Genomic DNA, 21,793 nt, shown 5'->3' with positions numbered 1-21,793 from the left:
GAAAGGTTAATTTTTGTTATATAGGTAATTCACCCCCTCTTGTTGGCACCTGCGCCAACAAAGTCAAACCTAAGTTGACTTTGTCTAGGCACCTGGACCAAGTCTAAGAACCCAGAGAGGGTCCGGTCAGAGGGTCCGGTCACCCAGACCACCTTGGTGCCGAACAGGCGCCTCATTGCAGAGCCGTTGCTGCGGATCACTTCGGAATCCACGTCAGCCGCACTCCAAGCGCCCGAACTGATCCAGGCGTCTGGATAAGGATGAATTGTTATCATCGTACCGTTGAGCAGCCGTTGTGAACAGATAAGGTGCACAGTTAGGGCGCCCGGAGAGGGTCTAGGAGCCCGAAGATGTCACATCAACAAAACGACTAGTTCGACCAGTAAGCTATAAATAGAGCCCTTGTCCTTTTCATTTTGACACAACACTTATTGTATTTTAGTTTTAATTGTCTTTCATATTTGTGCTATCAAACGTTTTACGAGGCTTCTTCACCTTGACCTAGCTCGAAAAGGAGACTTTACTAGTGCTAATATTGCTTTAGATTAGTAACCTTCCCAATTACAAACTAAGTAAATCTCAATAACCTCGAATTTCTTCTTACGCATTTTTTTTTTACTTATTAAGTGTTTATCTAAGTAAAGTTGAAAGAACAAAAAAAAATATTTTTATAATTTCAGAGTAATCCATCCCTTTTACCGGTTGTACTGGGACCTACACATTGGTGTAGTACGTCCTGAAATTCAGGACCATGCTAAAACAGGACAAGTTAATTTACAAAATTGAAGTATGACAACAAAAATAATAATAATAATAATAATTGATGAGCTCAAAGATATTAGAGATCAATGTTCTACCATTTATAGCTTTAAAATTGGTCAACTATCTTGCAAATCAACCTAAGATAATATTTTAAGAAACAATGAGTGTTTTAAGATTTTTGACTTGAATGCAATTTTTAACATAAATTTGTATCTTTAAAGTTGTAAAAATCTTAAATACAAATTTTGACTTGAATTTGTATCTTTAATTTAAAGGTGTAAGAAGGGGGATAGCTGATGGTTGTAGAATTAAAAAAGGCGACAATGGAAACACATGAAGACGAGGTGGCCATGATATATAGTCAATGTCACATGGGTTTCTTTTCTAGTCTCCCACTCAATTTTTAGTGGCTACGAAAGGTTGAGTTAAAATATCCAACGAGATATTTTACATCCATTGAAAATTAATCTCGAGATCTATTGGAGTAACCATCTATATAAATACCAACTGTACCAATCATGAGGATGAATTTGTGACATATTGGTCATATGTCAATGTAAATTGATCCTCTAAATTGTAAGTAATCACTCAATCCTACACATCATGACTGACTCATCCTTCTACTTACTACCTTATTTATTGAGATCAAACCTAAAATAACTAGTGCTTCTGTTCAACACAACACTAGACTTAATTGTAGATGAAATATTATTAGTAAAAATATTTCTCTTTGGGTGAGCAACCAAGTAACCTTCCTCTAATCTTGATTTAACAAATTTAATGAATGTGAATAAGGACTTGGCTATGCAATCTAGAAAAACACTCATTAAGTGAATACAGAAACACCATCAACTAGTTTTGTGCTCCTAGCAAGATCCAATTCTTTGGTAGATTGAAGCTCATACAATCATGAACAACTAAATTCATAATCATGGTGGCAAAAGACAAATACGCTCGTTCCCAGCGCCCCATCAACTCATCCCAAGACCAACACAGAAGAGGTAAATCACGGATGGCTACTAACCTTTGAAATAGTGACTAGCACATAAGGGAGACATTTATCTCGACTTTGTCGAGATTCGAACCCCAGACCTCATGATGGTAACACCTCATGTACTAGTCACTAGACCGTCTCTTTGATAGATTGAAGCTCATACAATCATGAACAACTAAATTCATAATCAATCATACTTTTATAGAAAGTGTTAGATGGCCTTGGAGGCTCCAAAACTGATCAAATCAAACATGGGAAGACTAAAGGGAATACAGAGAATACTATTAGTTTGGAGTGAATTCAATGTGTTTATGTTCATTTAGCCCCCAAGGCTAGGATAATCAAATATGGGAAGATTAATGGCTAAGAACTAGAAAAATTAAACATGGAATGACTAAAAGGAATGTTAAAATGCAATAGTGCAAGTTTGGAGTGAATCTGATAAATTTAGACCCATCAAATACTCTCAGAGATAATTGCCTGTTAGTCATGGAGGTCCTAAAAAAAAGGAGAATTGAACATGAGAGAACTCAGGAAAATGCTAGGAATGCAACATGTTAATTTATGGTGAATCCGATATCTTAAGGTCCATCAAACACTTATCAGTTAAAAATATGATATGTAGATGTGAGAAAACTAAAAATGGCAAGAATCCAATGATATCATTTTGGAGCGAATTAAAGGTGTTTAGATGCAATAAGCACTTTGGGTAATCATCTATATGCAAAGTTTCAGTTAATAAAATTCTCAATTGACTATTTCATAACTAGTCATACTCTTGCGAAAAGTATCTAATGATCCTAACAGCTTCGGAACCAAGAAAATCAAACATACAAGACTCTGGGGAATGCTAGAAATGAAATAGTACTAGTTTGGAGCGGATTTGATGTGTTTAGGTCCATCAAACATTTTTGCCAAAAGTGTGTAATATACTTAGAAGCCATGAAGCTAGGAAAATCGACCACCGGAGAACTCAAGGAAATGTCATAAATATCACTTTGGAGTGAATCAAATTAAACTATTCAAGTCTATAAAGAACTTTTGGTAAAAAAAAAAAATGATAGTTGTAAAGTCTTGGGAACTAGGAAATTGAACAAGAGATAACTAAGGAAAATTCTAAGAATGCAACAATGCAAGTTTGGTGTGAATTTGACAAGTTTATCAAACACTGATGGGCTTAGTGGCCTTAAAAATAAAAATTCGGGAAAATTATGTATGGGACGACTTAGAGTAATGTCGCGAATATATGGATGACTATTTGGAATGAATCCTAAGCATCAAGTACTTTTATTTAACAAACAGAAGATATGATATTGTAACACAGCAAGAGACCAGAATTTTATGATGCACTAGCTTCAGTTTAAGGGAAGAAGTTCATACAGATAAAAGGATGGATAAATGTGATAGCAACGCTCCTAGAGAAATTGCATAATGAATAACTAGGTAAAGAACGATATGGTCACCTTGACAGACTGATGAGGTATCATCTCACAAGTCGCAAGACCCTGCTGGAACACTAGATTTAATAGTCAAAGCCCCAAAATTGTCAGATCATCGTCCTGTTTTTGCCCGTTTCATGCATGTGTTGTTGAATGGGGATGCGCTTGGGCTCATATTGGGGCTATCTTCCCTCATACTACCATTGAGTATGGCTAGCTCCCTCAGTTGTTGCTTCTTGTAGTAGTCCATGAACTCATCCTGAACGATTTCAAGACAGCAGTATGACTATGTATTGGCAATGCACTCATCTTGTATGATAACACAAAAAACACCCGAGTTCAACTTTTTTTTTTCCCTTACCACAGGCTTCAGGAGATCTTCCAGTGTGGACACTGCTTGATTTAAGCGAGCATCAACAATGTCATCGGGAAATTCTGCTTCCACAATTATGTGCAGTGGTTCATTTAGGTGTTCGTACCCAGGTCTATCCCTTAGATTGTCTTCCTGTGCAAAGCTAGAAACTTAAATTAGAAGGCAAGAGGCTATATTTGCTTCTGCAGGATTATAAGATGTTGATGGTCACACCGAAAGATTGCATAGTATCAGGGTGGGCATGCCTACCCAAGAGCTGTAAACCAAACTGAGCCAAACCAAATCAAACAAAAAAAACTTTTTTTTTTATTTATCAGTTTAGTTTCAGGTTAGAAGGTAGTCAATCTTTTTTAGTTCAGTTCGTTTATGTTCGAAACCAATAAAACGGAACCAAACTGATTAATAATTATATAACTATATATTTTAACCACCACAATATGAACAACCAAGCTAAGTCCCACTAGATGTAGGTGGAGTCGGCTATATAAATCATTTTATGTCATTGACCTCTATTCTCTACTATATCATCATCCATACTAAAACAAATTTTATCTTGTTTTATTATTGCTAACCAAGACTTTTTCTGTCTTCCTCTTCCTCGTTTAATGTGCGTGTTGTAGGTGAAATTGGCCTAGGTTGATCAAGTACGATCATGGTGTTGATGTGTGTGTCAAAGACTTTAAGTTAAGCTTTTATATTGGTTTGATATGTGTGTTTGAGTCATGCAGGACTTGGTGAAACACACATAAGGAGCATAGTGCGGCCAAGCTTAGGAAGCTCATCCTAGGACTCGAGTCCTTGATATGGTGAAGAATGATATGGAAGGCATCCGAGGGACTACCGGACAATGAGCAATGGAATGTAGCCGAGGGAAGCGGACTTCAAGGCAACGCGAAGGATGCATGAAGAGGAGCCGCGGGCTCGGGTGCATTTGAGGGACAAAGGCCAAGGAAGAGGGCTTCAAAGGGCGACTCCGGAGAGGATGAGTGTGAGTGTGTAACCAGGACCAGTTGACTGATGGAAGTAGCAGTCGACTGGGAGCGAACAGAAGCATTCTGTTCGCTCAACCAGCAACGACCAATCGACTGGTACTTTTACCAGTCAACTGGTAAGTGGTCGTTGGTGACCGTAGGCAAAATCCTTGATTCTGCGAAGTAGTCATTGGCTACTACAACCAGTTGACTGATGGAAGTGTCAGTTGATTGGTGCGCAAGAAATAAGTTGTCTTGTGATCAACTCTTTCCACTATATTTAAGGAAGCTTTGAGAGATGGAGAAGGTTACTAATTCTTACTAGAATTCTCCTAAGTTATTCCCTTAAGCTTCAAAGCCTATTCTCTTCCTCCTAATCTAAGTTTTCATCTTGTAAAGATGAAGAGAGCTTTGTGAGAGGTTTGCTCTACTAAGAAGGAGAAAGCATTAGTCGGAGATTGTCGGGGACTAATCCAACGACGAATTGAGGGATTGTCCACCTCAAGGACAAGCCGTGGAGTCGGAACAAGCAATGTCTGAACCACGTTACATAATTTTGTTAGCGTTTGTTTTCTCTTAGTTTTAATTGTTATCATTCCGCTACGCACTAACATTGTAGGAAGGCATACAATTTGGAGTCAACGTCTATTCAACCCCCCTTCTAGCCAGTCACTGATCCCCAACACGTGTTTGTCATAATTTCACATCTCCTAACCGCAACATTTATTGACCATCTAAGTACATGATCGTACTATCTTAACGTATCTCACGGAGTTTTCTCTCAATAAATACAACTCCGACTTTCTCTCTAATGCTCTTATTTCTTATTCTGTAAATCTTCCTATGTCCACACATCCACCTTAACATCCTCATCTTTGCAACTCTCATCTTCTGCTCATGTGCTCGAGTCATAGCCCAACATTCAGTTCCATATAACATAGTATGTTTAACTGTGATTTTGTAAAACTTTTCTTTAAGTTTTAAAGATAATTTACAATGACATAAAATACCCGACGCTCTCCTCCATTTCAATCATCCTGCTTATATTCTATATAAAATATCTCTCTCAATCCCTCTATCGTTTTGTAAAAATGATCCTAAATATTTAAAACTCTCATTTCCGACAACTCGTCATCTTCTATTTTAACAATTATCTCATTATATCTAATATTGCTAAACTTAAATTCTATATATTCTCTTTATTCTACTAAGCCAAAAAATTCTCTTCTAGTATTTCCCATCAAGATTCTAGTTTAGCATTTACTCCTTCATGTGTTTCATCTACCAAAATAATATCATCTACAAACAACATGCACTACAGTACTGTGTCTTGGATGTGTGCAATGAGTTCGTCCATAATTAGTATAAAAAAATAAAGACGTAAAGCTGATCTTAGATATAACCCTATTTTTATTAGAAATAATTCAGTTACTCCGCCTGAAGTCTTCACTTTGGTCGTCACATCCTCATACATATCCTTAATTAGTTCAATGAATACCATGTGTAGATCTTATTTTTGCTCCTGATATTTTTCAATTAGTTGTCTAAAATGTATAGCTTCTATTGTCGACCTTCCATGTAACGTCACGACCCCTCGACGACCCTCGGCCGTGCCGTTACTCACAAGATCTTTCCACCCCTGGCCAGTGGATTTTTGCCTTCCCCAGGATTCGAACTCTAGACCTCCAGGATAAGTAAGAGAGTTTATGAATCCTTGTAGCCAAGTGAGCGCCAGGATTCATAAACTCTATTACTTATCCTGGAGGTCTAGAGTTCGAATCCTGGGGAAGGCAAAAATCCACGGGCCAGGGGTGGAAAGATCTTGTGAGTAACGGCACGACCGAGGGTCGTCGGATGACGACATAAGGGGTCGCCAGTTGGGCCTCCATTGTGGCCGCCCAAGGGACCATCAGGGTCCGCTAGTGTGGCCGCCCAAGGGGCCGAGGGGTCGTGACGTTACAATAAAAAGTTCGAATCCTGGGGAAGACAAAAATCCACTGGTTAGGGGTGGAAGTCCTTGTGAGTAATGACACGGCCGAAGGGTCGTCGGTTGACGACATAAGGGGTCGACAGTTGGGCCGCCAGTTGGGCCGCCATTGTGGCCGCCCAAGGGACCATCAGGGGCCGCCAGTTGGGTCGCTAGTGTGGTCGCCCAAGGGGCCGAGGGGTCATGACGTTACATTCCAGGCATGAACCCAAATTCATTTTTGATCATCGTGGTCTACTTTCTTAATCTTTTTTCTATTACTCTTTCCCAAAGTTTTATGGTATGACTCATTAGTTTAATACCCTATAGTTTGCACAATTTTGTACGTCTCCCTTATTATATAAGGGAACTAGAGTACTTACCCTATATTGATCAAACATTTTTTCGTTTACAATATCATGTTAAATAATTTTATAACTCATTTAATACCTTGTTTCCCTACGCACTTCCATATTTCTATTAGAATATCATCTGATCCAACGGCTTTTTCCATTGTGCATCCCATTTAAAGTTTGTTCTACTTTTAAAATTTGAATTCTACAATAAAAATTTAAATTTTTATTCTCATTTGAGCTACTTAAATTACCTAAGTTAAGTTGGTCACCTAAACCTTCATTAAAAAGTAGATGAAAATATCTCTTCCACCGCTCTTTTATTTCTCCATCGTTTACTAATGTCTATTGATGAAAATATATACTTTAACCAAGTATAAATATAAATATTTAATATGTAAACACTATATTGTTTATTAACTATTAATTAAACAATATGTTGTTTAGTAGCTTAGTACTTAGTATATACTTGATTTATGATTTTTTTTTATTTAATTTTTTTGGTTTGAATTGAACCAAACCGAAATTATACCAAAATGTTTGGTTCAGTGTCAACCAAAACCATCCAGTTGCAGTCCAATTTTGGGTTGATTGTTCAAAGTGGAGAAAGAAAAATCAGTTTGGATTTGACCAATGAATTTGGTAAGCCAAACTGTGCCCAACCGAAATATTTCAAACACAATCTTTATAGAAACATTGAGTCTCCGGGGTTGTGGTGCCGCGGTAGGACATCTAAGTTGTCACCCAGGCAACCGCGGTTTGATCCCCAGCTATGGCGTATTTGTAGAAATTTTTCCTCCAAATGAGAATCGCATTCAAAGGATGCTGGGCTCTTAGGTTGTCCGTCGCGCGCGCTTCCTAATATACCCTGGTGGTCGGTAGGAAACTTCCGTGAGGTTGGGCCGATCACCCCAGGGATAGTCAATGAGACTAACTGAGATTATTAATTTATAGGAACATCGAATAAAATGCATCATGGTTACTAATTTAACGATAGGGTGATATTTATACGATGAACGACTAGTTCTAACAGAACCAAAAGAATAGAAGTCCCTCTTTGCAGCGGCACACAAGTAGGAAAGCATAACTGCATAAGTTCTAATTTTTCGGTCTATGAGGCTAACCCAAATCATGGTTTATTAAATGATAACGTAGGAAATACTCAAAGAATTCCCTGTTTGAGTTTCTGCACTAAACAGAGGTAGAATATAGTTCCTCTTGATCAATCGAACTATAGTATTACACCCTACTCCTATAGCCTCTCTTGCATGCCATTTGACTAAGACATTCTCCTAGCCAGTATTTGAAGCTTTCATGATATTCTCTAGTCATAGTTCTGTGATCCTGCTCACCTCATTGGTACAATTCACTAGATAAGCTCCTTTCCCCCTAGAAATATTGTAAGCTACTAATGAATCAGATTCTACTAGGGGACTCCTGATTCCCAGATCCCAGGCTGATTCCAATGTCATTAATCCTAGTCATGTGATTTTGCCAACAAGGTGAAGTATTGGAGTTTCTTTGTAAGGATATTATAGTGGACTTATTATTTATTTTAAGTGATTTTGGATGCCAACCAGTGTTTCTTCACCACAAATTTATTATATTCTCAAGGTTCAGTTCTAATTTGAGGCGTTGCTTTTCCACGTAACTATTGGTTTGAGGGCGCCAAAGAGTTTCACCTAAACTTGGAGCTAGTATTGCCTCGTCTTCTCCAGCCACACAGTGAAGTACTTCCATAATATGGGCAACAATATAGGGCCAAGAATGATGACTGAGAAATTTCGCTCAACGGATTGATGGCTAGTCCAACATTTCATGGATCAATTTCTTTCCTTTTGAACAATCACTTCATTGGTCATTTTATTTTATGTGCATTTACTGAACAACCCTGCAAGGGACCTTAGAAATTATTTCTTTGGCTAGCAAGGCATGATTCCAGAGAGAAAATTCTAAGGCAATTGTCAAGTAGGATAGAAGATTTTATTGTTCGTAGTAACCATGGTAATCAAGATTTTGATGAATCTAACAATCTTATGATCTTAATCCAAACCCTAAACAATTACGATTCCAAGTAGGATCTAAAATGGACCATGATCTTACGAACCAACAATCTGATGGTATGTTTACTTAATGGTTTCTAAGTAGAATATTGATCCTAACAAACTTGATTAGATAGAATATATTTACATTCAATTAAACACTTTAAAGAATGATATTTATTATAGTACATAGCTTTTTGTCATATCATTTGAGAATGTTTTAAATTATATAAGATTACTTTTAGCTCCTAATTAGAAAAATATTTTTAATTATCGCAATTATTATCCATTATAGGTTTTACTTGTCATATAAAATGGAACACTTTAAGAAATTGTATTTTGTTTTTCATATTTTTACTAAATAAATATTTTCTTTAAGCTTCATGATAGTAGAATACTACTGTTTAAAATTTCCAGTATATTATTATATATTGAAAGCTAACATATATATAAATGACTAATAGAGTTCTACAATATTTTAATTAAATTGAACGATCGTACAATCATACAATCTAATCTTACAATTTAAACCTATACACCTCTTTTTGTTCCTAGGTATGATCTTGATTGTGAATTTGTGACAGCCTTGGTTGCAACTAAAGATCTAAATTCTTCAAATGTGTATCCTTCTATTTCAAGAAATTAAGGGGACTCATTAAAATCCTTTTGTGCAGATTACCAACGACAAGTTATTATTCCCTTGACTGTCATTCAAAATGTATTGTTGGTGCAGTTTTGTACTAACGATCTAACTCAGATTTTGATGAATGACCACTTAATTAAGTTAGGTTTTATTGTGATCTAACCACTTGATTAAGTGGGCAGGAAATCCAGCTAGGTCAACGGACCGACCGGTTAACTGGTACGAAATCTAGCTAAGTCGACGAACCGACCAGATAGCTAGTACGAAATCCAGCTAGGTCGACGGGCCGACTGAATAGTTGGTACGAAATCCAGATAGGTGGCCAAGCTGACCGGATATCTGGCAGCTAGGTCAACGGACCGACTGGATAGCTAGCATGAAGTCCAGATAGAACGACGGGTTGACCGGATATCTGGCAAACTGGTAAATTAAGGTAAGTCACTAAAGGAGAGTGACCAAGTGAGGACGCGTCCTAGTTGAAGGGGTAGTAGGCGTCAGTCCAGTTTAAGTCCATTTGGGATCCCTAAGCTGAGACCTTGACTAGTTCCTGGTCCAGGGAGGACAAGAACTAATTACTACTCTGTATTATTATTAAATTGTCCTAATACTTACTTTGCAGGGTATTTTGGACTAACATTATTTTGCAGAGCAAAAAAAGGACAGCATGGTGCACGAAGCTCCCGCAATGCGGGGTCCCGGGGAAGGATCCATTGTACGCAACCTTACCTTGCTTTTTGCAAGAGGTTGTTTCCAGGATTCGAACCCGTAACCTTTTGGTCAACAACAACTTTACCGTTGCACCAAGGCTCCCCTTCCTTGCAAAGCAAAGAGAAGAAAATTGTCTTCGGATGAACAGTGTCCGAAGGCGCCTTCAAGCTTGATGGAAGGCGTCTTCATACTGTTCATAGAAGGCGCCTTCCATAGCCCGCGGGATAAAGTTTGGCCGAAGTCGTGGATAAGCATCGGACTGTTCGGGATCGAACTTGCCTCATTGGAGGTGCCTTCCATGGCTATGGAAGGCGCCTTCCATGCCTTTTATAAGGTTATCTCGAGAAGGCATTGAAGCACAACACTTATACAAGCTACTACACGTTCATTTGAAGTTTCGCCTGCTCTGGGCTCCTGCTACGACTCAGCTACAAAGCTGCTGCGTCCGACAACTGCTCCGAGGACTTCCAATCGCGACCGACATACCGACATCTACACGGCACTCCCACTTTGATCTTTAAGTGTCAATAATTTTCTTTGTAATTAAATACTGCAAAAGGACAAGTGCAGTGTGTTGTATTTGTTCAACCTTCTTGTACTCGATTCTCTTTTCCGGAGGTACTGGAAAAGATTTTTAATGGATTATCCATCGATAGGTTCACGGGACCTGGGTCTTGGAGTAGGAGTCGCCGAAAGCTATCTATTTCTACTTCGCCTAATTGTCCTTTTGATTTTTATTTTTTCCTTTCTGCTGCGTTCGTAATTTGATTTTAAAACCGAGAAAATGAGTTTTTGAAAACCACGTGATTCACCCCCTCTCACGTGCATAATCGATCCAACATGTATTTATATACTTATAATGCACAATTATCATCTAGTAAAACTAGATTTGTTTGATACAAACAAGAATGATAATATACATCATAGTTTGGAATTTCGTACCGTGTCGAACGAAATAGTAGAAATATATCGTTATGGCAAATCACCAAAACTCGATACCACTTAACACTAAGGTTCAAAATCTCAAACTGTGTTGTAGTTTCAGTTTTTTACTAGAAAGATATTGTTTCAAAATCGTACTGACACTATAATGCATGATGCTAGTGATAGATTGAAGGTTAAAGGAGGAAGAAGGTGAATTTACTAGAATGATATGTTTCGACCACCGTTTCGCCCAACATGGTAAAACATTTAAAGCCATCCTCCGCACTAACAATATTTCCTTTCTATGTTTTATATCCTTCCTTTTTCAACTTCAATTCAGTAACAACACCATACATTGAAACATTGACACCATATCGAAACAATATTGTTTCAGTCAAAGATCGAAATTTTAGCACAACTTGAGATTTTAAACCTTGATATACATGTCCTTTTTTGGTTCTTATTTATGCTTCGTTTAATTTGCTTGCATCAAACTCATTTGCATCTTTATCTTGTTGTGGGACTTAGACATGTAAGAATACAGGTTAATGGTGTTAATCAGGAAAATATGAGGATTGAATTTATGGTCATCACTTCAAGTGTTCCTCAAAACATTTGGGGAAAGAATACATTGTGTTGTCTGAGTTTTACCCTCTAAATTAACTCACTACTATATTGACGTCAAAACATCGGATTTTTTATTTTTAGTGTTCAATTAGCTCTTCAGCATGGTCATTCCAGAAGTATATATGATTAGACTAACACCTTTTTATAGGTAGGCATTCAAAATAAGCTCATAAACAAGATATTAAGTAAATAAACACTTTAAACTATTTCAAAAAGCCAAATAGATGGAACAACAAAAAATAAAATGAATTCAACCATGTTTTGGAAGTATAAATTTTTCATGGAGATACATAATACATGAACATACCTTAATGGAATCTTTCACTGAACCCTGTCCACGTATGTAAACCCTGCATTGTGTTGAAGCTTCGACTCTTTTTAAGGAATTCCCACGAGGTCCCAATAGACGTCCAACAAAGTTATACTACAGTACCAGAAACCAAACTGTTTAGCTATGATAGATCAACTAATGAAAACTAGATAAGGTAGACAAACATACATTGGGATACTTGTCAACAGGAACGTTTAGTCTAATAACTTTCTTTACAATAGGGCTTTTAGTAACTGCAGGAGTTCCACCCCAGTCAGTAGTTGAAGCTTGGAGGACCCCTATTCTATGGAAGTATTCATTTTCCTGAACACAAATACAGCAATGGTAAGATTATCTAAACAAAAACATAATATCAATTTTTAATGTTCTAAAAATCGGCCTAGGCGGCCGCCTAGGCCCCGCCTAGGCTCTAGGCACTAGCTAGCCGCACCGAAAACATGTTAATCGGCCAGCCTAGTCGGCTTTGGCGCCTAGGGGGGATTAGGCGGCCCTAGGCGTCAACTAATCGGTCAAATCGTTTAGGCGCCGCAGAAATAGTGCAGGGTTTTCATGATTTTTTTTATTAGTTTGGTCTTTTAAATTTAAAGCCCAATTTTTTTAAAAAAAAAACTGAAATGTAACCTTGAGTTTGTGTCCGATGATAATATTAAGTTTGTGTCCAATGAAGAACAAATTGTTGAAAATTATAGAGGAGAAAAAATGGAATAAATTTGTAATATTTTATTAGTTGTGTAATTTTAAACTCATTTTAAATTTGATTTATTGTGTTGGAGTTATAGAATGTGATTTATTATGTAATTTATGTTGAAACCGTGAAATCCGCCTAATAGCACCTAGTCCCCGCCTAGGTAGCCTAGGCGCTAGGCACTGATGTAGCGCCCGACTAGCGCCTAGCGAATTTTAGAACCTTGCAATTTTAAAATAATAAATTCTAATAACAGCAAACTCCAACAATTAACTGTATTTGTGTACTAACATATTGATCACTAGTCGAGTGGTACTTTAATTCCAGCCTTACCAAGGTCACCAAGGTTGAATCCGTGTCGTACCAAGAAACCTTACGTCTCAGGGACTTCATTGTCTGCCTAGTACATGTCAACCTCGACTTTGTCAAGACTTCACTTTCCTAGAAATTCCTCGTCCTTTGGACTTCATCCATTGCCTAGTAACCCCTGAACCTTAGCCCACCTTTCCCCTTGCCTAGCCTCAAGTCAATCTTGACTTGCTAAGACTTCCACTTCATAGAGAGCTACTCTCCAAGACTTCCTTACTCGAAGAGTCCTTATCTCTAAGATTTCACTTGCCTAGAGTTCACTGATCTAGGGGTTCAACCTTGCCTGGCATCCAAATTTTGACTTGACTTATCAGGATTTCACTATTGCCAAATATTCAATTCACCTTGACCTCCTTAGACTTTCATCACCTATCTAACATCCCATCCTCCACAGATTTCTCCTGCCAAGTATCCAGGTTTCCATTGCTAAACATCCAATTCTCGTCGACCTGCCAAACTTCCGCTATCTAATATCCGGTCAACATTGACCTATTAGGATTTTCTATCACTTGCTATACATTCGGTCCTACCTAACCTGCTTAGGCTTCCAGTACCAACACTTGTTGAACTCCTTATCATCTGCCGCATGTCCACTCTGCCTTGACATGTCTCGACTTTCACTGCCGAGTGTCCACTTGAACTTCTCATCAACCAAATGTTTATTCAACCTTGATCCACTTAGATTTCCCATCTACCAAAACCTATGGAACTTTTAACCATTGTCAGCACCTGCTTCACTTTCACACCTGCCAACACTTGTTAGACTTTTCATATTGCCAAATATCTAAACGACCTTGACATACTTGGTCTTCTTCCACAATCAAGTATCCGATTATCCTTTACCTATTTAACATAATTCACAAACATATTGCTCAAATATCAAAACACAAATCTTTATCAATATGACCATGGACTGATTGCACCAAAACTCACTCTTATCCCCAACATGTGTTCCTTCACTTCCTTGCACTACCATCACCACAGCCACAAACCACTGGAAACATTCTCCACGCTCTCTATTCTTTGTGAAATCTCCACCATGACACATGTTTCCTACCTCTTCTTGATTCCCCCAAGTCGCTTCAAGCCATTGGTGGATCTTAAATACCCATATTATTGTAGGAAATCTGCTACCCTCTAGCCAACTGGGCACCCCGTGATCTTGGATACCCATATCATGATGGCAAAAGACAAATACGCTCGCCCCCAGTGTCCCCGTCAACCCGTCCCAAGGCCAACACGGAGGAAGTAAATCACGGGTGACTATTAGCCTTTGGAATAATGACTAGCACATAAAAGAGGTATTTATCTCGACTTTGTCGAGATTCGAACCCCAGACCTGATGGTGGCAACATATCATGTACTAGCCACTAGATTGTCCGGAGAGAACTTGGATACCCATATCATGCTTCAACCATTGGTGGACTTTGGATACCCATAACATGCTACTTCTCGATCAATTGACATTCATAGCCTCAAAACTGCTTCCAGCCTTGGGCATTTATACCCCTACCCAAGGTTTAAAATCTCGACCAGTGCCGAGGTTTCAATTCTAGACAGGAACAATACAGTTTTGGTACCGTATCATATCGTGTCGGTATGGTTTCAATATTTTTTAAATATAAAATATATAAAAAATAAAAAAATCTAAATATTTAAAAAAAATAAAATATATATTAAATTAATAGAATAGTTTTATTAGAGTTTAATTAAGATTATTTAAATTATACCAACTATAACTAGGAGGTGATTGAAATTATTAATATAAGTTTTTTTATTAAAAGCACTATTCCGCCTTTGTCTTCTGCTATTCCGCAGTGCAAGCGAACGCGAGGCTCGTGCGAGCCCTCCGCGAAGGCCATGAGGCCCGCATATGGCCTCCACGGAGGCCATGAAGCCCGCACATGGCCTCTGCAGCAGCCACAAGGCCATCACGATGCCTCCGCGATGGCCGCAAGGCCCGCGCGTGGCCTCCGAGAAAGCCATGAGGCCATTGCGATGCCTTTACGGTGGTCGCGAGGCCCGCACGTGGTATCCACGGCATTCACAAGGCCCACACATAGCCTCTGTGGCGTTTGTGAGGCCCGCTCATGGCCTCCCCTGCCACAGCGAAGCCTGCACGTGACCTCCACGGCGGCTACGAGGCCCGCATGTGGCCTCCTTAATGCGTGCACAACGCCTCTGTGGCCGCGAGGCCAGCATGTGGCCGCGAGGCCAGCATGTGGCCTCCTTAATGCGTGCACAACGCCTCCGTGGCCACGGTACCTCAGGCATGCCAATGCCGATTTCAATCAACGAGTAGAACAAATTTTTCACCCATCCCGGGCGACACGGCATGATATTTTAAACCTTGCCCTACCTCTTCCCTCCGCATTAGCATTCAACCTTTACAACCTCAATGCATTCTAAAGATCATTTCCTCGAATTTCTTTACTGTACAAAGAGAAAGCATTACAACTGTAGATTAGAAAAGTTATCTCTCTCTTATTATTTAAAAGCAAAAAGATTGTGAGTCAAAGTCATGCGTATCAAATGGTCCACTAAACAAAATATCGCTCTTTGCAAACCATCGCCTTTTTGCCTTGAGCCAGAGGAAGGCTTTAGTATGGACTTTATTTACAGAGTGTCCATGAGAAGTCGAAGTCATGATTCCATTTTAGTGCTCTTAGGCAGGTTTTCCAAACTCTATACTTTCTTCCTTGATGAAATTTTTTTTAAAAAAATGATGCACTGCATATAGCTAAAATTGTCCTTTGAAAGATTATTAGGTTCATGGATTACTGACTGACACCTAAAAGGTCAAACTTATTAGTTACTTCTATAAAACCATAAATAATGTTCGATACCCACATTAAGTTTTTATCGATATTGCATCCATAAATTGATGGTCAATTTGAGATTAGGAGCTGTAGCCTAGTCAATTTTCAGAAGTGTCTAGCAGAGAGAAAAAAAATCTGAATAGCAGATTCTACCAGCTGAATTTGCTTATTATAATTCTACAAATTAATCTATTCTAAAATGTTCATTTGAGTTGTCTGGGGATACCAAACTTGTCAACCTATTAATTTGATTTCTTTGTCTCTCTTTCTAAACCATTAAGCTCTACCAAGCTTATTGAAAGAAAGAGAGGGGCAAACTCTAATTTCTAAATTGTTAAAATCAATAAAAATATAAATAGTAAATAGATTTGAATAAACAAATTTAATTTATTTTCTTTGTACAGACTAAAAGGGAAATTTGGTGTGGACAATGCTCTTTTGCACAATTTGGGCAAAAGAAAAAAAACAAAGGTGAAAACACATAAAAGAATTCCCAAGCCTTTCCTACCCTCCCTGAATTCCTAAGCCTTTCCTAACCTCCCTTTATTTCCATCCTAGGAACAATGCATTAAACTAGTTCCATAGGTCCTGTTCATATACAACAACCAAATCTTTATCCTACTAAATGGAGTTGGTTATGTAGACCCTCTTACGTCATTAGGTCCGATCCCCTATTATATCCTCATCTATATTTAAATGAATTTTATCCTATCTTATCATTGCTAATCAAGTTTTCTTTAGTCTCCGTCTTCTTCGAATAATGTGTGTATTTCACATGGTCTCATATCGCCTAACTAGAGCAAGTACATGTTCATACAATCTAAACATGTTTCTGGGCATCGACTTTCTTTCTAATGTTTTTATTTCCTATCATGTCTCTTGTATATCCACACATCCACCTTAACATCCTCAACTATGCAACTCTCATAAGAACACTTGATGTCCTCCCTCTTCCATGTCAACTATCATACTTGTATCTTATGTAAAGGATCTCTATCAACCCCTCCATCCTTTTACAAAAATGATTCTAGATACTTCAAAAAACTTTCACTTACAAGTACCACACCATCTCCTATCTCAACAATTGGCTTGCTACATCTACACTATGAAACTTAAATTCTATATATTCTATCTTTACTCTACTAAGCTTAAAATCATTAACTTCCAATGTCTCCCGCTAAAATTTGAGCTTGGTATTTATTCCTTCACATGTCTCATCAACCAAAATAATGTCAGGTCCTGTTCGTATGGTGTATTAAATTGATTCTAATGCTAACTATCTTGACTTGTTAACTGAATTAAACATTAGTTAGGCTTTCAACAAAAAGAATTTGATACCTACTCAAAAGCATTCAAGCCTTCTTTTTTTTGTTTATTTTTCCAAAGAATGCACTCAATATTGGAGCTTCATCTTGTCTATTGGCTTTTTTAGAGATTCTACACCTTTATTTGTCAGAACCTGATCTTCACTAGCATTTCCCCAAGATACACAATTAGTATTTTTGTCTTTCACTAATTTGTAACACTTAGATCATTGCAAAGAGAACCCAAGATGATGATGAAGCAAATGCCACACTTACTTGAAAGAAGTTCCACTTCAACTCATCAGGAGTCCTAGTGGAGAAGAACGATTCAAATAAATTAATCCAATAAGATAAACTTTTTTTAAAGTCTAAATTAACCATCTTATTTTATTTCTATTTGGTCAACATACAATTTTATTTTCATTTTACTATTTCCCAATACACCAAATCTATTTTGCCAAAGTCTTAATAAGACCAGGCTATTGTAAAGCTGATCCAAGAGATCTCACTCCTAATTTTGTATTAATTCAAGCTATATATTATTGCTTTCTCTCTAGAGATGGTTAAGAGAGACAAGCAACCTCAAGATTGACAACTGAGCTCACTATTGTTTTCAGGAAGCTTGTATCAAGCATGTTATGGTATTGGAAATGACCAACAATAATATCCTATTTACATTTGGTTCATATAAATAGTCAAATACTTTTGACCATGTGTCAATACAATGAAATAAACAAAGACTACTATGAACGAAATCTACTCTTCTGAGCTTAAAGAATATAATTATGTGAATGCAGATTTCCTAGGGCACTTGATGCAACTGATCTCTTATCCTTGCAATATCATTTTAGGAACCGATTTTCCACATATAAAAAACAATCAGAGCAATGTGCTTAAAAATTTAGCATGGTAATGGCATTTGCTAATCTTTCATAGTAAGCTTAACATTTGCGCTTTTGGACATATAATAGTTTAGTAACATAACATCATTAGTAATATACATTTACAAACACATTCAAGCTGAATAAGACAGCATAATGGGTTAATTAAATGATCGAGCTGATACACAATTGGAATGAAAAAATAATAGTATTGAAGTCATCAACTGCCAGATGAAATCTCTTATGCAATAACATGAGTTTCTGGTTAATACCACACTGATGCAATGAACAAGTGGGAAAACTTTTGATGAGGGTGAAACTATCATCCTCATGGATCACTGTGATGTTAATAAATGCTTGTAACTGTAATTAACAGTGTGAACAAGTTCGAACCCATGTGTTCATCTTGGAAAAAATGAGGAGAGAGGTCGGATCCACCTAGAGACCTGAGTTACATGGAACTTTATCATTTGGCAAGTGCTCATATTGAGACCTATAACATGGGGCCACATACAACAATAAGTGCTTACATTGTCAGTGATTCATCCACAACCTACTATAAGAACCCAAGAGGTTCAAAGGAATTCTTAGCGACAGATTGTTGCCCATCTCCACCTCGGTCAACTATTCATCCACTTCCATCTTTCTCCACCTCAGCCACTAAGACCTTGAACCTTCTTCCTTATCCCTCAGCCTTCACTTAAACCAAACTTTGAGTAATTTCCTAAGCTAATTCAACTTGTATTCTACCCACTTCAGTTGAGCCAGATACACCTTAGTCGATCTACTCACTTCATCCAAGATCCGAACAATGTGGATCAGTTACCTCCAACCAACTTCCCTAAATTAAGATCCAAGCCAACTCAAGTAGCTAGCAGTTTCCTTATCTATTTATCTTTTCCCATAACAAATACCACAATGATGAAATGAATGAGTGGGAGAATTTTCATATAGGCATTAAATAAAAGGTAGAAGATATGATCTTCATACACAGACAAAAAAAGATTAATTCATAATGCTAACTGTTTTCATAATTTTATTCACATTATAATAGTGGTATGCCATGCTTGAGGACTGGAGCTTATGTATTTTCTACTCCAGTTCTAGTTATTCATGAACTAAACAATATCTAACTGAAACCTTCTGCATTAGGACTTTTGAGTAGCGTGGAACATAGAGCACATTCAGAATAAGGTCAGCAGCTAAAATGAGTTCAGAGAAAATTTTAAAAGGTTTAAATACAATGATTAGTGGTCTGCTAGTCTAACAGTAAGGATATAATTCCGTGAACATGCACATAGGAGATGAATGCATTCAGAGATTGAACATGAAATCGCATTGCCTCTGGTTCTAAAAGCGATAGCAGCATTACCTCCATGTGCATTCCTGACCGTCCTTCCAGATCCATGGGTCCAATACCTAATGGGTGTCCAGTCACCCTTAGAGGAGATGCATGCTCAATTCTCTCATGATCAACAAAATTTGGGTTAGATACAAAAGCAGAAGCCCGCATGATTTCTGCAATAATAATTACTATCTTAATTGAGTCAAAAAAGATATTTGGCTGGAGATAGAGAGTAGCTTTATCATCACTTGCTGAAGAATTTTCTTTTCAATCTATCAAATGCAATAGTAGAATAAAATACAAACTAGTTTGAATTTTTTTTTTTTTTTTTTTTTTTTGCATTTGAACTAAGTTGGCTTTAAAATAGATATAATATACAGAAGGACAAAACAATCGGGTTGAAAGATGGGTGCGGCAGATGATTATTTATCTAAGAGAATCAATTAATTAAAAAAAATCTATTTATATACAAAAATAACTGGAAACAAAATAGGCCTAAATTTTCTGAAGATTTCCTTGATTGTAGAGATTATGATTGATTTGGATTCCTTTGATTGTTGGGATTGAGATTGATCTTGATTGTATTCCCTTGACTGTAGGGATTGAGATTGATTTTCTCTTTTCTCTCCTTATGTATATAAATACCTACATGTAAACATATTAATTAAAAGATAGAGAGATTTTTCTCTTTTCCACATATATAATATACAGAAGGACAAAATAATTGGGTTCGAGCAAAGATGGGTGCGGCAGATGATTATTTATCTAAGAGAATCAATTAATTAAAAAAACATCTATTTATATACAAAAATAACTGGAAACAAAATAGGCCTAAATTTTTTGAAGGTTAAAACATAAGGTCAAAAAGAGAAGAAATTCAAGGCAAAAAATGACTTTTTTAACCATGAATAACTAAGATTACAAAAAGGGAAATAACTAAAATAATACACACAATAACAGCTACTAAGTAAAATGATGAAGATGAATTTTTACAGTTTCCAAATTATAGATAATAAGAAAAAGATATCATATCAGAAGCCATGAGAAGATAAAATAGGAATATGGTTGTTACAATGCCATCCCACAAGCATAGAAAAACACACCTTGGTTTAGAAGCCTGTAACAAAATGGTAATACTTGTAGGAATGGCCCCAATTTCTGTCTTTCAGCAAGTAGTTCAGCTAAATACCTGCAGTATTGGATGACACATAAAACAGGCCACTAAAGCACACTACAAACCAACAAGTAGTCTGTTTCCCAATGCTAATGACATTCAAATGAACTACTAAATCTTGAAAAGGAACCTACAACGCCCAACGTATTTTCTACATTTGTGATATGTCAGTTGCTAAATTTACTCAATTGCAAGGAACTTTATTAAAGATATGTGATTCAGACTCCACACAAATTCAATAGTCACCACCAAGTGAAAGAGGCTTGAAACATGTCCAATATCATATTAACCAATCAAAAGTGCAGAAACTTGAACTAATATGATAAAGTAAACTCCTTTCTTTTCTCAGAAGGCAATGCAACATGCGTTATTATAACAAGAACACAAATCCAATTGAAGACATCCACATTGAATGGCAATAAGCAAATAAATTTCGTGGGTGAACCAACTTAATCAGTTTAAAGTACACGACAAATATCACCTAGCACCCAAATAAAACCAACCCCCGATGAATTCCGGAAAACACAAAGAAAACAGAAATCATTCAAGAATCCTCCCAGCTATCAAATCCCAAACATACAAGGGGATGAAATGAAGTCAAGCGGATATATTTCACCGATCCCCAATCAGACAAAAGGCAAGAACCGTGAGCAAAAAAAAAGGAGGAACCTTTCTCTATCGGAGGTGGCGGCCGGAGACCTCATGGAGTGGTGAGACGAGGGCGACGAGTGGACACCCGAGGGCGAGGGGGGATACTGGAAGTAACCAGGAGGCGGCATGGCCTTTTGCCTGCCCGCGTTGTCGACTTGGGTAGGGGAACAAAAATGGAAAGAAGCAGTGAAAAAAAAAATCAATTTTTTGCAAATAAAGAAGAACGATTACCGTAAATCAGGCCGATTCTCTCTTCTCCACTGCTGCCGCTGCGGCAAAGCAGCAGCCAGAGGTAGAAGAGAGAGGAGACTGACAAGACCCAGGCAAAGGGCGAGAGGACTTTGGATACCCTTCTGTTGACATAGATGTAGTTGTGGTTCAATCCCAATCCACTTCCGTCTTCTGGTTGGATTTTTTCTTTTTCTTTTATTT

At 37.6% G+C, this 21,793-nt stretch overlaps 1 protein-coding gene across 1 annotated transcript; it reads right to left on the bottom strand.

Moving 5' to 3' along the window:
- Positions 1-3,085: 3,085 nt before the first annotated feature.
- Positions 3,086-21,729, bottom strand: LOC122023367 (KH domain-containing protein At1g09660/At1g09670-like). The gene is made up of 8 exons (XM_042581432.1): positions 21,593-21,729; positions 21,380-21,515; positions 20,640-20,725; positions 19,564-19,709; positions 12,302-12,436; positions 12,110-12,226; positions 3,557-3,700; positions 3,086-3,454 (listed from the first exon to the last, which is right to left on the bottom strand). Exons 2-8 carry the CDS (start codon positions 21,487-21,489, stop codon positions 3,308-3,310), a joined length of 885 nt encoding a protein of 294 aa, XP_042437366.1. The 5' UTR covers positions 21,490-21,515; positions 21,593-21,729; the 3' UTR covers positions 3,086-3,307.
- Positions 21,730-21,793: the final 64 nt, after the last annotated feature.

This window comes from Zingiber officinale, chromosome 9B, assembly GCF_018446385.1.
Source record: "Zingiber officinale cultivar Zhangliang chromosome 9B, Zo_v1.1, whole genome shotgun sequence".
NCBI classification, from domain to species: domain Eukaryota; kingdom Viridiplantae; phylum Streptophyta; class Magnoliopsida; order Zingiberales; family Zingiberaceae; genus Zingiber; species Zingiber officinale.
The sequence above is the reverse complement of the archived record's forward strand: the minus strand, read 5'-3'. Positions and strand labels throughout refer to the sequence as shown.